At 39.5% G+C, this 23,029-nt stretch overlaps 1 protein-coding gene across 1 annotated transcript; it reads right to left on the bottom strand.

Annotated features, from left to right (window-relative positions):
- Positions 1–769: 769 nt before the first annotated feature.
- parp4 (poly (ADP-ribose) polymerase family, member 4) lies at positions 770–21,961 on the bottom strand. Its single transcript, XM_072686015.1, has 35 exons — positions 21,819–21,961; positions 21,344–21,474; positions 19,150–19,345; positions 18,640–18,782; positions 17,785–17,883; positions 17,183–17,341; positions 16,884–17,021; positions 16,595–16,753; positions 16,359–16,510; positions 16,114–16,245; positions 15,536–15,634; positions 14,617–14,800; positions 14,383–14,530; positions 13,279–13,421; positions 12,938–13,069; positions 12,735–12,821; positions 12,101–12,265; positions 11,500–11,543; positions 11,328–11,406; positions 11,078–11,215; positions 10,783–10,972; positions 10,322–10,398; positions 8,913–9,100; positions 8,655–8,754; positions 8,394–8,564; positions 7,873–7,953; positions 7,676–7,756; positions 7,269–7,364; positions 6,908–7,027; positions 5,900–6,800; positions 5,617–5,760; positions 5,152–5,504; positions 4,645–4,747; positions 3,935–4,067; positions 770–3,490 (listed from the first exon to the last, which is right to left on the bottom strand). Exons 2-35 carry the CDS (start codon positions 21,467–21,469, stop codon positions 3,289–3,291), a joined length of 5,463 nt encoding a protein of 1,820 aa, XP_072542116.1. The 5' UTR covers positions 21,470–21,474; positions 21,819–21,961; the 3' UTR covers positions 770–3,288.
- Positions 21,962–23,029: the final 1,068 nt, after the last annotated feature.

Below are 23,029 nucleotides of genomic sequence, written 5' to 3'. Positions count from 1 at the left end.
TGAATTACATTTATATTAAATAATCAGAGACCTCAGAATAGTTCCTGCAGAATCAGTTATTAATTATCAATAAATAAACTCAAGCTTAAACCTTGTTTGTCTTGTTGCTGGTGACCAGCCATGATGGCCTAGGTTTTTTAAAGGAGTTTATGTTTGTCAAAAGGTGAATAGTGATCGTAGGGATAGTAATATCCAAAAATGTAAAAAATATTGTAAAAAAAAGTTTAATTTTATTCAGAATTAAATTCAACAAAGTAAATTGTCATATATTTTACATTCATTACATGTAAAGTGACATATTTCTAAATAAAGTGACTTTTTTGTATGGTTTATAGCTCATGAAAACCAGAAATCCAGTATCTCAAATAATTTGAATATATTTCATGAGATCAAATAGTAAAGAACATACAAAACAGAAATGTCCAACTTCTGATATATATTTATTTATACACCAGCTAATTTACATCAGCCATAGCTAACGCAACATGCTTGTGTTAGCTAGCTAGTTAGCAATTTGTTTAGCTAGAAATATTAGCTATGCTGTACTTTGTAGCGACATGGTTTCTGTAAAGTAACAAAATAAAAATAAATGCTCAAGCTAATTTCCATTTCTGTCAAATTCTGTCAGACCTGGTGAACGCTTTACATCCTCAGTGCATGAGCTATGCCGATACTGTACTGTAAGATCTAGAACTAGGTTAGTGGGTGTAGCAGAAAAGTGCTGGTATGTGTCAGAAGGGGTCAAAAACATAGAGTCCAGTCAAAGATATTTCCTTTATGTTCTTCTTTCTTTATTAAAGTTCCACAGTTAAAGTCTTCCTCTAAGTTGCACCCCCCATCAGAAACCTTCATTAACCTACTATTCAACACAAGGAAAATTATTACATTATTATTTAGCATCATAAGAGGCTTTGACGTATTATGCAGAATTTTTCTGATTCAACTTACGCTAGATATGTCAATCAAAATGTAAAATAGATTTGTTTACTTTTCACAGTGAAAATATGCAAATATTTCTTCTTTTATTTTTTTCTTAAGCATGTTGTTGGCCTGGCTGTACAAATGCAAGATCAGTGAGCCTTTTTAAACATGCAGAATTAAATGCTTTTTTCCCAACTTAATCTTACATAGGTCCACAAGCACCATAGCACAGGACTTCAGCAACTCTGTCACAGTCAGAACGCCATTAGAGGGAGCAAGACAAATCTAACTGACTGCAAATACATGAGGGTCCAAAGGAAAACTCAAAAAAGGTGTAAATTACTGAGAACGAACACAAACCTTTGATACGTGTTATGTAGGTATTACATACTGCTGATCAGAAAGAGTGCACAACTCTTTCACTCGAACACAAACAGCAATAACTTCGGTAGAACCTTTAGTTTTTGACTAGTTGCACTGCTATATATGTATCTACACTATTTAGGTAACGATAAACGTACAGGAAGCAGAGACCCACATTAATGCAAACAGCACATTCTGATTTACCAAATCCCAAACCTGGCCCATTCCTTTTACTGCCCTTTACATACAGCTACTAATATACACTTTTAATATATATATACACATTTCATGAACACAGCATTCATGTGGGCCTTAGACTAGAAGTTAGAACATTGTTGTGAGTATTTGATTGCATTAAGCCACAGAAGTTAAATGTCTGATACTTATAATTAACTATTAACCCATGCATATACACTACCGGTCAAATGTTTTTTTTTTATTTTACTTGATATTTAATGTTTTTATTGACATTTATGTCCATTGACCAACTTGCAATGGTACATTATGGTATGGGGGGGGATGTTTAGGGGATTGTTTTAAAGAAGTCATTGGTTAACAACATACAGCTAGTCTGTTGCAATGGAAGTAAATCAGGCTTTGACAGCTAATGTAAACATAATAATGTACAACCCCTTTTTCTACATAAAATCAGTGTAAAAACTGAGTGTTACAGCATTCTGTGCCACAGTATTTAATAAAGGAAGGGATATTGACCTCCTAAAAGTGTTGCTCTGTCCTTTGAGAAATTACAGATTAAGACGGAATGTCGGGAGTTCAGTTTCCTACAACAAGAAGCTCTTTAAAACTAGAGAACATCCACAACATCATCAGAAGACAAGTTTCTGAGAGTCAACACCTTGTGTGATAGGCAGCTAACGTGGTAGCGCATCTTAACACTGGACCAACTCTTAGTTTCAACTGTGAAACTGTGAGACTTGGAGCTGCAGGTTTGACAGGGAGAGTGGCATTATAAAAATCAATGCTCAAATTAAAGATGGAAAAACAAGCACAGTAGGCTTGAGTGGGCCATGCAACACTGACAGTGGACTACTGAAAAAATGGAGGGTGTTTTAAAACATTTGACTGGTAGTCTACATGCTATGAAAGTGCAAGAGACCTAAAGGAAGTCAATTGCTTATTAAGTATAGTTATATAGAGTATATATATTATATAGAGTATTGCACTGCATTGTGTCATGCATTAGCTTCAAATTTGAACCAAAACTCCAAGAAAAAAAAAAAACACACACCTTTAACAATGCACATATATTATTGAGTAAAACTTCCATTTTTCAATGGACAAAAGAACATGAACAAATTAAAAAAAAAGAAAAATATGAACCTGAATGTAGTTTCAGTTAAGTTCTTTTGAGGAAGTGGGCCGGACTGATTGGAAAGTCTGTCACTGTGTCAATTTCTTTTGAAAAGAGACAATCAATTCTTAACTCAGCTCAATTCATTTGGACACGTGTCTAAGGTGTGACATGGTCTGAGAGAGATGGGAGTTTAAAACTAGCTAGGAAAACAATGTTAATGTTCTACATAGCAATACGCATGAAATCTGTTCACACTCGTGTTGCATATCCACAAATCGAATACATAGCCGTTCTAGGATATGTAGGACCACATATAAAAATGACGCAAATCGTATTTAAAAAGATCGGATTTGACATGTCCACACAGCCCTGAAATAATACGATATGAAAATCACTTTTTCCTGATATCTAAATTTGCTTTTATCGGCCCAGTTCTGGCCTATGGAACGAATGTTTCATCTGTACTGTAAACTCATGATTTAGTTAATGCACCAATTTGACTAAAACGCTGACAAATATGTAAAATGTCTGGTACATAAGGTGCCATTTTCTTGTCTCTTCCACAGTTGGCACATTCCATTCATGGCACATAAAAATCCCATACAGACTTTTTTACAACTCTTCCATCTCATCTTTCCAATCCCAGTTATAAGTAACACTGAACCTGTGGTGTTGTGGCAGTGTGTTCTCTACATGACTGGCACTTGTGTGCTCCTCTGTAGGACAGGGGTCAGAGGGGAGCAGGGTGGCAGCGAGTCCAGGCCTAGCAGCTGCCGTGTGCAGGACTCCCAGTTACAGCCAAACTCCAGTCTGCTGTACACACACGGGTACTGTCTGTCTGCCCAGCAGACCCAGTCCACTGCCTTCTTCACTGCTTCATAGCACGCTGGTCTAAAGATGAAAACACACACAAACACACACACAAAATCACAAATTAATGATTTAATTTTAGATTAAATAATTTAAACTACATATAGTCTAAAATGACAACTTCAGGCTCCAGTGATTATATTTAATGGCTTACTTGATAAGTTCATTGGGAATCATGATGAATATAACCACAATGATAAAATAAATAAATAATATTTTTTTCTCTAAAAGTAATTCAGAACACTACAGTGCTTACATGCTGTCTGTCTAACTGAAATCCTACCTTTAGCAATATCGCACCTTAAAGTAGCCCAAGTCACTACTCAGAAATGGTGATGAAAATCCTTCTGGACATATAGTGTATATCACGATACTACAGTATGACATTTTGCTGAATTACTTGCAGTACTTAAAAAGCACATACTATGAACACAATGTGCTCAAAAACATGAAAAAGTTTCTTACTTGGACTCAGGAAAGTTAGAGAGGCGGAAGAGAGACTGGAACAGCTCCCCCTCCACCATCTTCATCACTCGCATCAGCTGGAGCACCAGCATTGTGGCCACCAGTTTCAGGATGTCAGCATGTGCCTTTACACCTGACAGAGGAAACATCCAGAGGTAAATAACTGCTTCTGGCTGTTACAATGGAGTCACACCTCCACCTTGCAGAGTTGTCAAGTAATGCTACAATGCCACACTGACACTAACTCACTTCAACATAAACAAGGACGAAGCAGAATTTACTCTCAGTCCTTAGATCTTAAGCAGTATCCTAGTAAAGATGTGATTAATTGTCCTACACTCTTTAAAAAAGATGCTACATAAGGTTCTGTGAGGGGTGACATTAAAAAGGCATTTTTGGTTCCATAAAGAAGCACGTTTGTGATAGAGATGTGTGAATAACATCATAATGAAGAACCTTTTAGAGATCTAAAAAACCTTCCCTTTAAAAACATGGTTGTTTATGGATCCAAAAGTGGTTCTTCTATGGCACCATCCAAATGACTAGCTGTAATACCTTCATTTGAAACTGTAGATCAAATATATAATTAAAAAGACAAAAAAATCAACTTATGATGAAGACACATTGAATCATATTTCCCATTGTATTCTAGAAATACCTCTTCTGGTCCAGCGCTCAACTGAACAGCAGAAATTAAAGGAGCTGTTTACCCAAGGAGCAGATGCCTTTCTCCTTCAGGAAGACGTTGGCAAAGAAGTCTACATCCAGGCCGAGGAATCTACTCAGGCTCCCTGTACATTCCCAGTAGCCGTCCTGCATTCAACAGATAAATGAATGATTAATTAAACAAAGAATGTTTTTTTTATTGTGTATTATTGTCCGGCTATTATTTTTGTGAGGACTGTTTTATGGAATTCAATTAGTGCCAGAGCATACATTCATACATACATACATACACACAAATACATGTCATCGTTTATAAAAAATAATTTATAAAAAATCATAATCCTAATTTATAAAAAACTGTGTAACACACATGCCAAGAAAATGGCCATTACCATAAAATAATTCTGTCTCACATTCATGAGTTTATCTAAAATTCAAAGTTTGAGCATATCACGTTAACTCTGTATGCTCAACAGATAAAGGAGGGCATTGTCCCTAAGCTTACGTATCGCATAGTAACACTTATGTGAAGCTCACAGTTTTGTGTGTACCTGATGCTGAAGATGAAAAAGGTCATCCCAGTTGATCTGGTCAGGACGCCTGTATTGTTCACCTTTACTGTCCCTCTGCAGTTGGGTATCCTCAGATCCCTCAACATGAAATTTTAGTCTTTGACTAAAAGAAAATCCATGTTTTAAAGAAGACTTTTTCTCTCTTGAGCCAAACAAAGAGGGGCCTGGGACAAATGAAGAGGGGCTTGAGCCAAATGAAAAGGAGCTTGAGCCAAATGAAGAGGGGCTTGAGCCAAATGAAAAGGAGCTTGAGCCACATGCAGTGGAGTTTGAGCGAAATAAGGTAAAACCTGAAGTGGCAGGAACAAGTTTCAAACCAGCAGTGGATGTTGCTAGACAAGAGAAAAAAGAAAAAAATACATAGATCATGTGATGTACAGTGATACGTTTTTCTTAAACCATGAAGCTAAAAAGAACTCCAGACGCTGATTTGGCCTTCCTTACCTACTGGTCCATGAGGAAAACGTTCTTGTGATAACACCTCCGATTCAGCCGCAGGATGGGTAGGAGAACCCGCAGAAACAATAACAGATGTCGGACGAGGAGCAAACGGTCTGGAGATTGAGCCGAATAAAGTGGAACCAGGAACTGAAATAAAAGTGCAAAACCAAATTCAAAACAAAGAGAAAAAGGGGAAAAACTGTATATACATGTCATGTAAAGTACAGTGATTATCTGAAACCACTGAGCTAAAAAGGACTCTTGACACTGATGTGGTATTCCTTACCTTCTGTTAAACATTCAGGTTCTTCTGAGCACACTGCTGATTCTGATGCAGTAAGAAGGGTAAGAGGACCCACAGCAGCAATGGAAGATGTAGAAGGAGCAGCAAATTGGTACTGAGAAAAAGAAGACTGAGGAACACAAAGAGCTGCTAATCTGTATCTATGAGAAGGAAGAGGAGGAGGAGGAATGGCAGCATCAGCAGTTTGAAAAGATGCATGGGGCTGAAAGGAACCTGAACTAAAGGAACTAGGAATGGAAGGGAGAGCAGGAGGAGGAGGGGTGTGTGGAAGAGCGGAATAAAAAGCAGGAATGGGCTTAGAGGTAGGGGCAGGAGGGGGCGGAGGAGGAGGAGGAGGAGGAGGAGCAGGAGAAAGAAGAGCCTCAGAAGTGCAGAACGAAGCAAGAGATTTAGACGCAAAACCAGAATTAAGTTGAGGAATTAGCTGGGAAGGATAAGGAAGGGCATCAGCACAAACAGGTACTGTTCGATTCGATGAAGTATACCCTCTGAGAGAAGAAGCAGGGCGGGATGCTAATTTATTTATTTTTTTCATAGCCAGTGAATCAAACGTATCTGGTTTCTGTGGCATAAAATGTTCCTCTTTCAAACATGCAGCTGAGATCCTGGGGACATCTGAGGTCATTTCAGAGCGGACTTGTCTTGACTTAGGACTAGGGCGAGAATGTGCTGCGTAGTCAGAAAGAGGAGGGAAAGCAAAATCACTAGAAACCAATTCTGGCTTGGGCAGATCAGAAGTGGGGGCAAGTATTGGTGCAATGTTAGGCCTTCTTAAGCAACATGTTGCCCTCATTACTTGGTGATCAATGGAAGCAGCCATTAACGGAATATCCAATGAAAAATCCAATGAATCACTATCCAAGGCCTCATCAATAAAATCCTCCTGCAGGAAAAGGGAAAAACTATGAAGTAAGCTAGACTCCAAATACACATTCTACACAGCTGAGCTAATAATACACAAATCATATCGGAACCTGTCAAATGCCATACCTCATCCTCCAAAAATCTGTCCTCCTTTTCAGTCCAGCCCATGTACGGCAGAATATCAACATCCTCCTCTGCAATTAGTTTTGGAACATCAGTGATTCCAGATTCAGGTTGCTCCTTGTCCTACAAATAGGTGAGGATGGAAAAGAGAGTTCATCCTTTTGTACAGCTGGAAATGAATGTAGTACATTCTTATACAGTACTTTAGCACATCCCACAGCAATGAGCATTTTCAGTTACCCAGTTATTCATTATTGACGAAGTCTTTTGCAGAGACCTTTAGTTAAAAGAACTTAATGAAAGCATTATAAGTGTATTAACAGGTTAATGCTAAAAGTGGTCTTTCAGTCAACAGTAACCATACCCTTTCTTCAATGGCAACAAAGCTGGTAAACTGGGACAGGATGGAGAATTCTTTGCTGAGCTCGATGATGTAAGATTTCAGCTCAGCTTTCTTCCCCTAAAAAAGCAGAAACAACAGTCTTAGAACAGCCCATATCAATCCTGTGTCCTTTGTCTGTTACACACTTTACGGATACAGATGCACTTCCCGAATAAAAGCATGCTTGTTCCTTGGGACGTCTGTGAATGCACCACAAAATGTAGTTTTCTACAAGCAATACAACCATATACCTTAAGCTACTGTTAATAACTGTTACTTTGGTTTAGTCAAGAATTAATTTTAATTTCTCAAAAGTCACAGAGCAGTCCATAGATCCAAAGCTCAGAAAGCAAATTAAACATAAGTGAAACCCCATCTATAGTCCATACTTCATGTTCTGCTTCGCTAGAGCCGAGACTGCCGTCCTCATAGTCTCTGATGATGGCTCTTGCTGTGAGTTTGTGAAGAAACTACAATACAGACACACAAAAATACAACACAATGCTTTTAACACTCAAAACAGTGACAAAACAGTAACAGGCGACATATTATATGCTGCAATAATACAGGGATGTCCAAATCTTACTGTTCCTTTAGTCTTCTGTAGTTCTGTAGTGGAAACCATCGTCTTAATTTCCTGCCCACTCAGATCACCAAGTAGAGTAGCCTAAATAAACAATAAAATCTTTGAGCTCACAAATGCTAAAGATGAATTTACGGGGCACAATCAAGGGTGTTAAATAAAGAGTTTGTCCTGCTTTTGCTGGAGTAACTGTCTCTACTGTTCAGGAAAGGCTTTCTACTAGATTTTGGAACATTGCTGTGAGGATTTGATTACATTAAACCACAAGAGCATTAGTGAGGTCAGGATGTTACAATCTCAAAAGTATTGTATGAAGCACCATCATACCAGAGAACACAGCTCCGGTGTTCCACAGCTCAATGCTGGGGGGCTTTATACCCTTTTAGCCCATGTCTGGCATTAGGCACGATGCCTCAGGTTCAAGTGTATCTGCTCCAAAGAGTCCTGTTATATTGTCAGTACTTCTCTATTGCACTATTTACAGGGCACAATGCTTTGGCGTATCAGAAGTCATGTTGAGATACCTGAGTGCAGTGTGGCACGAAGCCATAGACCAGAGTGTGACAGTCACTGAAGAGAGCATGTAGCTGGGAGGGTGCTTGAACAGGAGGGGGTGCTGTGGGGTTGAACTGCTGCCACTTCACTGCTACTGAACTACAGCCAGGAGATGCCATGCACTTCACCTGAGAATTCACCTGAAACACCCAAGCAGCCATGTATCACAACCACATGTTACACCCATGCACACCTACAAGATCCATGAGGTAATAAAGCACTGAACTGACCTTCTCAGCCCAGGAGTGTTTTGTCTTGGTGTCAAAAAACTCATAAGCTCCTCCACCTGCCTGAGCCAGAGCTCTAAGCATGTGCCGATTAGCTCTTGGGCTGCACACAAGCACAAACACATAATTAGATACAGCCACAGATACTAGGTTAGGCATTTACATGGACATAGCATTTTTGAATTTGGGTGCATTGTTTTAGGTTCAGCTGTAACATAGAATTGTGTGCTTAATGACTGTCTGAAGATGCGGAGTGCTGACCTGAGGCCGCAGGTGAAGAGGCGTGTGTGGCGGGCGTTTTCTCGTACCAACTGCAGGGTCTGAGGCTGATTCTGCACATGCCCATCAGACATCAGCAGCACATTCCTCACACCACGTGACGGAGGCAGCAGATTCAGGCTGCGCAGAGGCCTCCACAGTTCAGTGCTGCCACCAACAGCAGGAGAGGACTAACAGTGGAACAGAAAAATAAAACTATTCTAACCAACAGAATACAAACGCAAGCTCATTTTACAAATCTATTCATGATATGGACTGCTTTGTTTACAGTTGTCAAGTGTCAGGTGACATTGGAACATCTGAGCTACATTTTACAATGTTGAATATGTGATGTGCTATATGTGCAAAAGTATTGGGACACCTGCTATTCTTTCAAACCAAAGGGCATCTTTCTTTTGTTGGAGTAACTGTTTCTACTGTAAAGGAAAGGCTTTCTATTGTATATATTGATTGCATATATCAACAAGAGTGTTAGTGAGGTCAAGATATTGGATGATCACCACCTCACCTCATCCCTAACTCATCCTAAAAGTATTGTATGGAGCACCATCATTTAAGAGAACACAGTTCCACTGCTTCACAGCCTGCCATTAGGCATAGTACCAACAGGTCTTGTGTATCTGCTCCAGAGAGTCCTATTCTATTGGCTATACTTCTCTACAGGGACTAGATGTGTGTCTATGCATTTGCTCATCTGTGTCAGCAATGGGTGCAACTTCGCTCTCTCATCGCTTCTAAAAAATGCATGCTACTTTGCCAATGAAACAATATAGAACACTTTATTATGTGAATATACTTCATTTAGTTACAGATGTTTTTTCTCAGTTAGGTCCATTGTGCATTTGAGCTTTTATTACTTTTAAGCCTAAGCCTATTTGGGACATTTTACACCATGTCACCAATGCAATTCATGCAAGTAAGCAAATGATTTTTTATGATTTTTAAAGTTGTCTCACCATGTCCTAAAACAAACCCTTATTTTGGAGTTTATTGCTTAAAGCATGACTGCACTATTTAATAACTCTGTTATTTGAAATACTGTCTGTGTGAATTTTTTTTTTTTCCAAGTCTAAACTAGTTTAGTTTTCTAACTAGAAGTTAGTTTTCAAAAATATGAGACGTGTTCCTACATTTATTTTTGGTAAAAAAATAATTATAATGTAAAGAAATACCCATCTTGGGAAATATTTACTCTCTTCGAATCTCAGATTTTTATTATGGAATCCTATAGCTTGGACAGTCAGGCCAGGTTAAATTGGGATGGGATGATCATTTGCTTTGTAAACGTCGTCAGTAAACTAAGAAAACTGGGTTTTACAGTGGTACATAAAAGGAGACATATGGTATTTCTATGAACAAAAGTAGCATTGGCTCTGAGGGTGAATACTCACCATGATGAACTTCTTGGCTGAGGTAAACACATTTTCATTGTCTAGCACATTTGCTGAAGGGAAGGCCTCTTTATAATCTATTAAATGACAATGTTGGGACACCACATTTACAATACAGTTGCATAAAAGGGCGAAAGAATGTGATATTAATCAAAAAGACATTCTGCAGCACACAGTGATTTCAGATTTCTCTGAACAAACATGGAAACATTTACAGTGATGCAGAAATTATATATAATTAATATATCTATCTATATATGTCCTGGGTCTCATGTAGGGTTAGGTGATATGGTAAAAATACTATATCAAGACATTTAAAGACTTTTTTCAAGATACACAATATTTATCATGATACATGTAATTACAAACTAAAAACATCATCATGCTTTATTAACAGCATGGTTTATGAGGCAGGTCCCATATTCCAAAAGAAAAAAAAAAAGGAATTAGTAAATACTAACCTGTCCCAAAGGAGATGATGTTTACCCGGAGTGAACTATCCAGTGTGTTAAGAACCTTAAGAGCAATTCTGCGTGCATTCAACATGGCCTCTCCCCGCATGGACTCTGATGTGTCCAGCAGAATGACCACATCACTCACACTAGAAACGCCACTGGACTCAAAGTCTGGATAAAACACCAACATGCAGGCCTAGATGGGTAAAGCACATACATAGACTTGAGAAACACAGAACCAGATTTTCTTATATATCTAAATAAAGACTGCAGAACAGGCATGAACATATTCATATTTTACCTCACTCTCTTTCTCTGGATGTTTCTCCACCCACATTCTGGGCATGTGGATCTGAGACAGAGTGAAGCTGAGCTGGAAGCCGTCAGTGCTTAGAGTCTGCTCTGGTAGTGTGCTGACTACAGCCTTACAGTCTGTCCTCTAGAAGAAAAACAGGACACCACATCCATATATAGAGAACATAAAGACTGGACAACATTCTTTTAGGAAAACCAACATATTATAACTCCAATTAACAAACAAATAAACATACCTTTATTTCAAAAAGATGAGAACAATCAAGATCTTTGATCTCATAAGGCATCTCGATGGACATACTCAAAGAAAACTCCCTAGAAAGCAGAAAAGAAAAACACAGAAACGTTTGTCATGGATTTGCTAAAATAATATTTTTTTTCTAAATATCTCTGAAATGTGATTCTCACCCTGATGGCCGGAGCTCGTTTACACACACCTTCTCTACAGACACCTGCAACACAAACACACTCTCCTCATCAGGGTAAGCTCATCTAGAAAACATTATTTTTATTTCTCTGTGTTTCTTGAACCACACCAATTCGTTTACCTTATAACTGTTTTTTTACCCCAATTTAGAAGAAGCAATTACCCAACCCACTTGCAATGCTCCCGACACAAGAGGGTAAGGACTAGCACATGCTTCCTTTGAGACATGTAAAGTCAGCCACTGCCTCTTTTCGACCTGCCGCCAATGCAGCATCAGAAGGCAGTGAAAACGCACTCGGAGGAAAGAACTGGACCTGGTGAGTCAGTTAACAGATGCCTGTGCTGGCCAACAGAGCAAGCATGGCCAGTTGTGCTCTCTCAGGTCCTGGCTGCTGAAGGCAAAGCTGCATTACCGGAGATTCGAACTGGTTATCTTATTACTTAAAATATTAGCACAACATTTCAGGTCAAACTGTTTTAAATAGTAAACAGATTATTAATAAATATGGTTTCTTAAACAGGTTACAGGAGCTTTAGGAAGAGAGGATTAAATAATAATGAGAATTAAAGGTCCTGCTGTACCTGGGTTCTCTGGTTGAGAGCGGCACTTTGCTGCCATGGAGCCACACTGCCTGGCAGAGAGAAGAGGATGCTGCCTGCTCTCACAACCAGCTCCGTGATGAAGGTCACCTTGATCAGCACTGTAGCACCAGGGGGCAGATTCCCCACACTGATGGTGAACACATCCTGAAGCACAAACACACAAACAGGGTAAAGAATGGATCTTCAAGACTTTTTTTGCATGCTGCAGTGGACAGAGTATGGGATACTAGTATGTCTTGGGAAGGGCAGTGTTATTACCCACTGCTCTACATCAAATACCCGATGTCAGAACAATGATACAGGGTTGCTCCTTTGCAAACCAGGAGTAATGAGCCAAGGCTGAACCTCAGTGCTGCAAAAACCTAATTACTCCTGTCTGTATAGATCTCCAAGCTGCAATTACCAACAGCAGCACTTTGAACTTCGTATATTTTTATTTTGTGGTATTAAAATACTTTTGTTTATGCTTATGAATACATATTTTGATCATATTTATGGGTACAAAGTCAAATGACCATATGAGTGTACATTTAAATTTAATATATGGTCTGGAAATGGTACGGAAATGAACAAAAAACAATAATGCCCTTGAACAGAAAGGACAGAAACATACAGGCGCATCCTGGTCCATCAGGTAGGCTCCATGGCCTTTCTCTATAGCCTGCCTGTATTCCTTACGAGCCTGCTCCTTTTCCTTCACCTGAGAGAGATGGAAAAAGAGAACAAAAAGGAAAATATATTAGAAGAGTTACAGTAACAAGACACTGTAGACTAAATCAGAACTAGAAGAAGATGAAGTGAGCTGAGAACAATCACCTTTCCAATAACATGCTTCCCATTAATGAAGGCCTCAAAGCCACACACTGCAGCTGTCTCTTCTAAAGGAAAGACATATTTTGCCTCAATAGGCACTGTGCTCTCATTGGTGTATGTCTGGAAAATGATAACCTGATGACAGAAAGAGGAACACAAGTTCTATAGTGAAACGTGATGAGGGTACAATTATGCACTACTATTACTGCTATTATTCATATTGTTATTATTATTACAGAATATCAATGAAAGAGAAAAATGCTGCATTTTCTGCAGTACAGTTCTGAACACCAACACTGGTAAGAGATCACTTCGAAAATCACTGTTCCCATGTAAAAATGTACCTGAGACAGCAGGTCTATCAGCTTACACCTCACATGGACAGCCTGCAAGGGGAGTGTCTTTCCACTGCTGTCCAACAAACCAGCAGTGACCTCTTCTAGAGGATTCTTAGTCACCTCCAAATCCTCACTGTCATCACTAGACACTGAAGAGTCAGAAAACGGACACACCCACCCACACACACACACAATACAACAATTCCACATTAAACATCCAAAATTAGTGTAGTAGTTAAGTTCATTAGAAAAGAGTGAGATCTCTAAAAACCTAATTCAAGGCCATTACATTTATTAGATAACATAACATAGGTGCAGATTTTATTTTAAACATGCAGAGAGAGGCACAGCGTCTACCCCAGGCAAACATTATGTGAAGACTGACAAGTCCAGGACCATTTATTCACGGCCATCAGACTGTGAAACCATTTGTTTCATCTGCATACTTTGTTAGCCTCCTTTTGTCCTGTTCTCCAATGCTCAGGACCCCACAGAGCAGCTATTATTTGAGTGGTGGGTCATTTTCAGCACTGCAGTGACACTGACATGGCGGTGGTGTGTAAGTGTATGTTGTGCTGGTACGAGTGGATCAGACACAGCAGTGCTGCTGGAGTTTTTACACACTGTGTCCACTCACTGTCCACTCTATTAGACACTCCTACCTAGTTGGTCCACCTTGCAGATGTAAACACAGAGACAAAAGCTCCTCTCTTGCTGCACAGTTAGAGTTGGTGATCCATCACACAGGACGCTGCCCACAGGACGCTGGTGTCTGGATTTTTTTTGGTTGGTGGACTGTTCTCATTCCAGCAGCTCAAACTGCTGTGTCTAATTAACTTGTACCAGCTCGAACGACATTAACATGCCACCACCATGTCAGTGTCACTGCAGTGCTGAGAATGACCCACCAGCAAAATAGCACCTGCTCTGTGGTGGTCCTGTGGGGTCCTGAGCATTGAAGAACAGGGTGAAATGAGAATGCAGAGAAACAGATGGACTACAGTCTGTAATTATAGAACTACAGAGTGCGCCTATATGGTAAGTGGAGCTGATATAATGGACAATGAGGGTAGAAATAGTGAAAATGTGATGAACAGGTAAGACACTCACAGAGTTCAGAGGTTGTGGCAGGGTTTACAAGCTCTACAGATGTGTCAACATGAGGCTGAAAGTTTTTCACCTGGTCCTCCTCCAGAGAGTACTGAACTACATATTTCAGCCTGACCTGATCTGTGTTATACACCACATATTCATCATCCTGCAATAGAAAGACACACACAAAAGCAATGTGTCACCAAACTATAAGATCTTTAACCTAGAAAAATGTTTGTGTTCAAGATTTACCTCAAAGTCAGTGCGTGTTTTTTGGGTGTGGCGAACCCCATGCACACTGCTGTAGCCCTCAGGAGCGCTGGTCAGTGTGATGTCCCTCCTGTGCAGGTCCTTACACTGACCCAGAGCAACATCACATACCAGCAGTAGTCGAGAGCCATCCATCGCACTGGGTTTGGAGTATTTGATAGAAGTGCTGGAACACAGAACAGATACATAAGGATATAGCATCATATGCCAAAGCACATGGATGCCCAATTTCAGTTCTTGTTATAGTTTTTATAGATTTTTATTCTGGGCCATTTTAGCATTTTAGCAGTCTAACATATTTGTTGTTTTAAGGATGCGGAGTCATTCTGGTTTTCTGTACTTATAACTTCTGGTGGTCTCAATAAAATTTGTTTCTGGGTGCTTTTTATTACAGTAAATTCTCTGAGCCATGGAAAAACAAACTGTCCATCAGGATGCATTGCATTCCACTAAACTCAAGGCTTACAGTATATACAGCCACAGTATTTACTACTTAGTACTTAGGAGAATACTTGCTTATGGGTCAGTGTATCAGTGCCCTCAGGTGGCTTAACAACAAACAGCATGCAATGTAATAAAATACAACATAATAAAACAGTTAATATAACATTCTTTTTTTCAGCTCATCAGATTTTAGAACTAGAACTATTAATGCTATCAATCTCATCAATGTTTAAGATGACCAGAAACACCACAGTGTCCTCTTTAAAATTGTGCCAACATTGAGGTCAGCTGCATCTCTTTCCATTTCTGGTTCACTTCAACAGAAATGACTTCAGTTCATTTAAAAAGACCTACATGTGAAAACCTCTAAATACTTCTGATCCATTTGAAACCATGTGATCATAAACATTTATGGACCATTTCAATGGGTTATGTAAAACCGTGGGGGAACACTGACCTTAGAGAGTCACTGAAGTAGATGCCACTTCCCAGATTCCCAACATCTGTTCTTTCAATGCCATGCTGCTCTACTCCAACCCTGGGCAGCAACAGACCCCTGCACACAGAACCAAATCCCCTCGATTTAGCCAAAATATTTGTGTGTGTGTGAAGCCAGATGATGTTAGCCTGTTATTAAGCCTGAATTTCAGATTGGCTACTGTTTGATGTGCAGTGTGAGAAAAGAATCAATGCCCAAATAATTGCCCAAACGAGCTCTGAGTGAGCAGTCGGATGACCAGATGGGTTTCTGACATGTCTGAAAATCTGGTCGCTTGTCTCACAGTTTGAGAAGTTTATAAGCTGATTTCTTGATGTCCCAACCTGTTTTACACAGGCTGCAAAATGCAAAATGTAGACAGAACTCAAGGGGCTGCATTTCATGTGCAGTGTGAGCTCCCACATCGCAGCATGCAAGTCGGACCGACAACTTCATTCGATGTATTCGATGGACAATATAAATGTGTGGCTAATCACCAAAGAACAAAATTTCCAAACTTGCACAGGGTCTGCCTAGCTTAAGAGACAGACTCTCACCGAGACAGGATTCCCATAAAACTGCTGGGGCGAGAAGAATGTAGGAGGGGCTTAATGCTGCCTAGCTCCTCCTTGAACATATGAAGCTCAGCCCCTCTATTCACACGCAGTATCTGCTGGATTTGGACTGGCCTGTAGCAATAAAACACAAACAAACCAAAATGTAACCACATACAGTTTAAGCATAAGCACATACAGACATAAAGGCGTAAATGTCCGGAACATGGTGTACATACTGCACCTACCTATCTTGCAAAAGCTGAGAGACAGACTGAAACTCTGAGCTTTGGGGCTGCACCAGTTCAATACTGCACCTCAGGGCACGATACTTCCCCAAGGAGGATGGAGAGGGGTTTCCCAATGTGGCCTCACTCATATTCAGAATATCTCGAATCAGCTGGAGGTGTCAATACAGTTCTAAAAGTCAGATATTATATGATGCAGCTGGTGTAACAGAGTAAAATATTTTGTTATATGTTACCTGGCAGAGGTCCAGTTTCTTAGATATAAGTTTTTGTTTTGAGTCAGGCTCCACCATTACAAGCGGTAACAGGGTGTTGACCTCCTCCAGCAGAGCCTTCACCTCATCCTCACACTGACGCTTTTGTGCCTCCAGAAGCAAACCCTCCACCCTGCTCACCTGTAAACACGTGCGAGCACACATACATTACATCTGACATTAAAGCATTTATTGATTCAAGACAGGTCACAGGTTTCAATAAAACATTTAAAAAGGAAAATGATGATTTGATTGCTGCCATGCTACTAACATCATTCAGACTGATGCTGGTAACAGGAACCATCAGAATGCTGTTGAGTGACCCGAGGGCTTCGGTCCAGATCAGTTCCACAAAGGTGCCCACCTCCTGTGAGACTGTGCTGCAGTTCAACTTCTCCTCCAACAAAAGCTGCCAGTCACAGAGTCCATGATTTGTTACACAATTAAATGTTCAACCTGGATCAATTAAACTTGACACATTTGATTAATGTCAGCTCTGTTCTAAACGTCACTCAAATAGAACCTTTTCAGCTAATTCAGCATCTACTTGGTGATGCAGTGTTGACTGACCTGCTGCAGGCCATGGGAGGCCAGCTTTTGAGCTTCTGGAGGAAGTGTCTGCATCTGTGTAAAGCCTTTTCCAAAGAGTTCCTCCCTCCATATCAGATATACCTCCACTGCTTCTTCGGAGCTGGAGCTGTGCATCTGCTTATCTTTTTCTGCTGTTTTCTGTAGCAGAGAAAAAACAAAAAAATAATAACAATAATAATAAGAAGAAAAATAATGACATCAGGACCAAGCAGCATTCATTCCTCCTCATCTTAAGCCTCAACTAATTATGTAAGGCCTCTACCAGCCCCACAGATGCATAGAGTAAAGGAATACTCTGATAAAATCAAAGATCACAAACACTGACTACAACAGACTTGTATTATAAGATATTCTGACAATGTACAGATTGAAACCGATCTGCACAGTTTCTTTAAACTGTTCTTGAACTTTTCATTACTATTCTTATATTCTTTTAAAAAAATCTGAGCAGAGGTGTAATCTGAAAACTACGCAGCTACATAAGTATGTATTTACATGTTAAAGTTTAAAGTAACAACATTACATATTAACTAAGGGATGAGTTTCTCAGGGTTAAGGTGCTTTCAGATTCAGAAGCTCACCTTCATCTCATGAACAACAGACTTCACAATGCGATACTGCTGTCCCTCCTCTCCTCTTGCACTCTGAAGCTCCAGGACTGACCAGATCTTGTCTGCAGCCTACAACATACAAATACAAAGAGTAACACAGAACCTTTTTCTTTTATTTTATAGTTAATTAACCTTATAATACAAAGAAAATACCCTTTAGTAGGGCTTTTATTTAATTTATTTACCTAATACACAATATTTATTTATATCCAAAATCTGCTGTATCCAATTAAAAACAACTAATTACACTATGATACAATATTGTCATATTGCCCAGCCCTACCTTTTAGTCTTTTATTCCTCTTTAATAGGATTTCTCAGTGTTGTATTTATTTATTTTATTTAAATATTTAAACAACATCTTTAAAATGTTTTGGTGTAGGTCATAAAGTAACCGCTTGGACATGCTAAAAAAGAATATATTTCACACTTTTTTTATTGTTATAAAAATAAACCAAGAGCAAAAAGCTCTAAGTGAAGTGGACTCTGTTGAGATGTGTGCTTGCTCATAAAATACTGCAGTGTATCCAACAATAAGGGCAGCATCATGCTTTTTTGGTATGGTGAGAGAATGCACAGTGGCATTAAGAAAGTTTCAATTCCATATGCTGATACATGTAATATGTCCAATGTGAACATGCTGGTATCCCAGCTATTCTAGCGACAGACTGAAATGAGTTAAAGACAAAGCCATGGTGCCAGAATGTATAGCCTATGAGATAAGATAAGGGTTGAGCAGTTTAAATACACCTGGATGTTAAGACCATCTTGTGAGTGTAAAGAGCATTTCTAATAATTTTAAATGAACAGTCAAGATAAACTCACCCTGTAAAAAATGGTGTACTTGGCAACTTGGAAACATGAAGGAAATGCTGGTATGTCCTGATAATTATCCTTGTTTAATGTGCATGGTATGATCTGATCACTGGACTTCAGTCCCACTGGAAACTGGGTGGACAACTTCATACCTTTGTGAAAAAGAACAACAGTGCACACATTGCCTCTGTGTAATGCTCACAAACTAGCAATGCAGCTTAAACAAGATTTCTTCTACACCCAGTTTCTTGGTTACACAGTCATACTCCACCTTACACATGTATAAAACACACACAAGCACACACACCTACGGTTAACACATAACAATCGAGCTGTGACAGTGAAAAACTACAGTGAGTCCTCTTATACAGGCACCCTCCCTCTTTTTATCTCCACTGCTGAGCAAACATCTAAACACATCACGTTTAAAAAATGTCAAATGTGTAGCAACCGTCTTTAATTGTCTGCATCAGTGAAGAAAGGTGTCTACATAAAGAAAGCTGTGTAAGGCTGTAATACCTGGGTGTGGAGGTGGTGGGTGTGTGAGATCGGAAGGCTGTGGTTTTAAGCTGTGCTCTTCTATAGGTAGGAGGAGTCCTTTCTCCAGGCAGTTCCACACAAACTGCAACCCAACCACAGGGATCTGGTGCTTCTGGACACTTCTCAGTCTGTTGCTGCTCAGGTCCTCCAGGCTGCTCGTCACCACAAAAGAACACTGCGCAGAAAACACAGCAGTCAGTGTGTGTGAGTCTTAAAGAACATCCTTTGACCATCTCACTTTTCTACACCATCACTGTGTTCATCAAAACAGCGTCAAGACTCTCCTCATAGAAGTCTAGTATTATTCATAGTTACCATCCACAACATCTGGTTTGGTAAAAAAAAAAGTGCTTAATCAGGAGAGCCTGTAAGGGAATTTAACAAATCCAAGCAATGGCTGGGAACCAAGCTGGTTGTGTCAAACTAGCTTTCTATCAAAATTTCAAAATGTGAAATTCTGGTCTCTTCTGAGTGTATTTTTGTTTACCATCATGTCTAATGTGATCTGGTGTTGTTGTTGTTTTTTTACAAGTGTAAACACTCTTACATAATACACAAGATACATAATTTTAATGTGTCATGTGTTTAGGTGCTCAACACCTCTGCAGAGTACTGTGTGTATATGAAGCTGCTGTCACATAAAACCTTGTACCTCTATTTTTGCCCTTTGACAAAATGTGGAGGAATATCTGACCATGTTTATCATTGCATGTGTATATTCATTGCATGCGTTTCATTGCAAAGTGACCATAAAAAGTTCTGGTTCAGTTTAGCTGGATTTAGTGCTGTTAACAGTTGTATAAAAATAATTTGTACAATCACTGTAAAATATCAAATATTGGGAACATTTGGAGAACGTACTGTGCTACTACATTTACCCATCTTAACCAATCCTAGCTACTGTATTACATTTTATTATGGGAGAATTTCACAGCACAGCACGACAGATCCCTGACAGTTTCTTGAACTTGGCCCTTTCAAAAACAGCTGTTGTAATTGTAGAAAAATGTCTACATAGTGTTGCCCGTACCCCACCCCTCTTCCGGGGCCGACACCTTGCGTGTTCGTTTTGTGGAAAGAGTCGCTGACGAGTGGAGTGAAGTTAGAAGCAAACCAAAGTATTTATTTAAGAATGCTGGATCCAGGAGAACAAATGCATTAAAGACAGTGTATCAACCATCCCAAAGCAAAGTTCTGACCCCGTTCTCATCTGACTCCACGTTTATACCCCAAATGACGTGAAACCTGCCGATGAGGCGTTTCTACAGATTAGTCTATGTGAATATGCAAGATGGCACATGTTAGTACTCAGATTCACGTGTCTGACTCCACCATCATGCTTGACCTTGACTATGTTTTGTATTTTCTCAAAGCTGGACAGTGTAGCATTCTCTATGTGTGTGCGAGGCAGCTGCAGGTTAGGGAGTTACCCACACAGAGAGAAGGCCGCTTTGTCCGACCCTATCAGCATCCCCTCCATATCACTTCAGTTCAAACAAAGTACACCAGTCCCAATTGGGGCCAACACGATGGTCCATGACAGTGACTTCAGACACATGGAGTGGCCTCACTTGTCATGCTGATGTATAGTTTTAGTAACGCAAATGTCTTTAAGCGTGAATCACCCGCCTTTACCATAGAACTCCATATGTTACATGTTAATGTGTCTCAGGAGGCCATGTCATGTGAGTTAGTAGGCCATACAATGTAATAAGGTTATAATACTTCTTATGAGTAAATATCATGTAAGTTAGTAAGTGGGTGAGTAATATGCCATGCAAAGTGACTCTATATGTCGCACACCAATACGTGTTACAAGTGGGTATTATGTGGGTTAGAAACAAGCCATACATTGTTAGCTATGTGTGTAAGCCTACATGATATAAGTATCGGATAATCATTTGTATAGATGCATAGAAAATACAAGGTTTCACACAATGATTATGTAGTTGTTAATACTAAGTTGAGTAATCATTATTTAAGGATGATTTGTCAACAAACACAAGGTATAATAAACATTTTACTACAACATAATACAACCCAAAGGAGTTTTAGACCTGTGGTGAATATTTTTTAACATAGCACATCTGGCCCTTCACACTTCTTCTTCCAATGACGACTGGCACTGGAGGGGGGGGGGGGGGTTGGGTGCAGGGGAAAAGACAACACTTACCTTCAGGTTGACAACATATGATAAGCTTCCTCCATTTTCTACAATTGCTGACATCAGTCTTTTCTTCTCTTTATATGGCACCTTCTTCAGGTCTAGAACCACAGAGCACCCCTCAAACACAGCCATGATGACTAAGAGGGAGAGAGAGAGACGCAGCAGGTGAGAAAGGATCAGGAAAGTAAGAGTTTGTGGATTTAGAAAGGAACCAAAACACAGGCTGACAGGAGGGAGGAGACTACCAGGAAGTAGCTAACAACCCTTTGCGTATGGCACTGAATCTGTAACCTAACTCTATAAGTAGGCTTTGTGAGCAGATGACTACATGACTCAGACACGATCATCGTTCCAGAAAAGTCTGTAAATTGTCCGCTGTATAAACTCGACACAGACGATCAACAGCGTTAGCTAAAAGCTAGCTAGCAAACTCAACAGCATATTTTCGGTGTATTAGGTAGATATAAATGTGTTTACGCACCTCGTACTCAAAACAGCACAAATGAGGACCGTCCTATTACTCCGCTGAGGGCTGTTGTGAAAGCGCAGAGGCTTGTCACACGAAAAGCCTCAGGAAGACTTCCCGGACGGCTGACACAGCCCAGCAGTTCCCTCAGCTCACACCGCCCCCTTTCACGCACTCCTCTGTATTCATCTAGTGCGCGCACGGTTGTGTGAGAGCCCATTGCCATCGTGCGGGACTTTTCTTCTTCTTTTTTCTTCTGTATTTAAAATTGACACCCCCTTCAAAATTAATTTAATATAGAAATAAAAAAAAAAGTTTGAATAGAATAAAATAAATAAATTAATTTTGATTTGTTCTGCAATTCATTAAACAACAATGACGGAAACGCACGTGACAATAAACTCACATAACAACCTACATTGTCACGAAATATTTTAAAATAAAAAAACACAAATAAATAACAGTAAATAAATATAGGAAATGAACTTTTGGATTAAATAGAATGTTATATAGCTACCAATGCTAAGGTGCTAAGGAGTGAAATCAGTGGCTGTTTAAAGGGCAGGAGCAATAAAATAAATAAAATTGGCACCTGCTGCACCACATAGAGACCCACCAGCACGCGAAAGGATATATGAACCATATATGATTAAAAAAAAATTGTCTTCATCTTTGATTAAGATTAAGATTACGTAATTAGGCTAAACTCAGTCTTCACATCTTAAACGAAAGCTGGCTGTCTTACCTCCACACACTGCAGTAGGATGTCAGGGTTACAGACTTTAAAGACAAGAGTATCATATTTGATACATATTTGAGTGTGAATCAAGTGTGATAATGAACGAATTAACAATCGTACAGTTATTAAACACTAAATAATAAAAATAATAGTTTATAACGAATAAGAATTACTTATTCTATAATAACTTATTTTTAATAAGGAGATACGAGCAGATACACATTTCTGCCCCCTGGTGGACCATCTGTGCATGTTTGCGATTACATGAGTAACTTTTAAAAGGCAAGAGTGTAAGAGGTTAATCCATATTAATCCAATCTCACCTGCTGTGAGCAATACATTTATGTTATATCAAATATACAAATTAAAACCAAATATGCAGTGTTGTTTCATTTCCTCAGGCCTTAAAAAGTTCAGCTCTCTCCTTGGCTTCTGCACATACTAGAGGGAGTCTGGCTAAAACTAAAAACCTAAATGGATGGAATAG

The sequence above is a fragment of the Salminus brasiliensis genome, chromosome 8, assembly GCF_030463535.1.
Source record: "Salminus brasiliensis chromosome 8, fSalBra1.hap2, whole genome shotgun sequence".
NCBI classification, from domain to species: Eukaryota; Metazoa; Chordata; class Actinopteri; order Characiformes; family Bryconidae; genus Salminus; species Salminus brasiliensis.
Note: the sequence above shows the minus strand (reverse complement) of the source record. Positions and strands in the feature narration are given on the sequence as shown.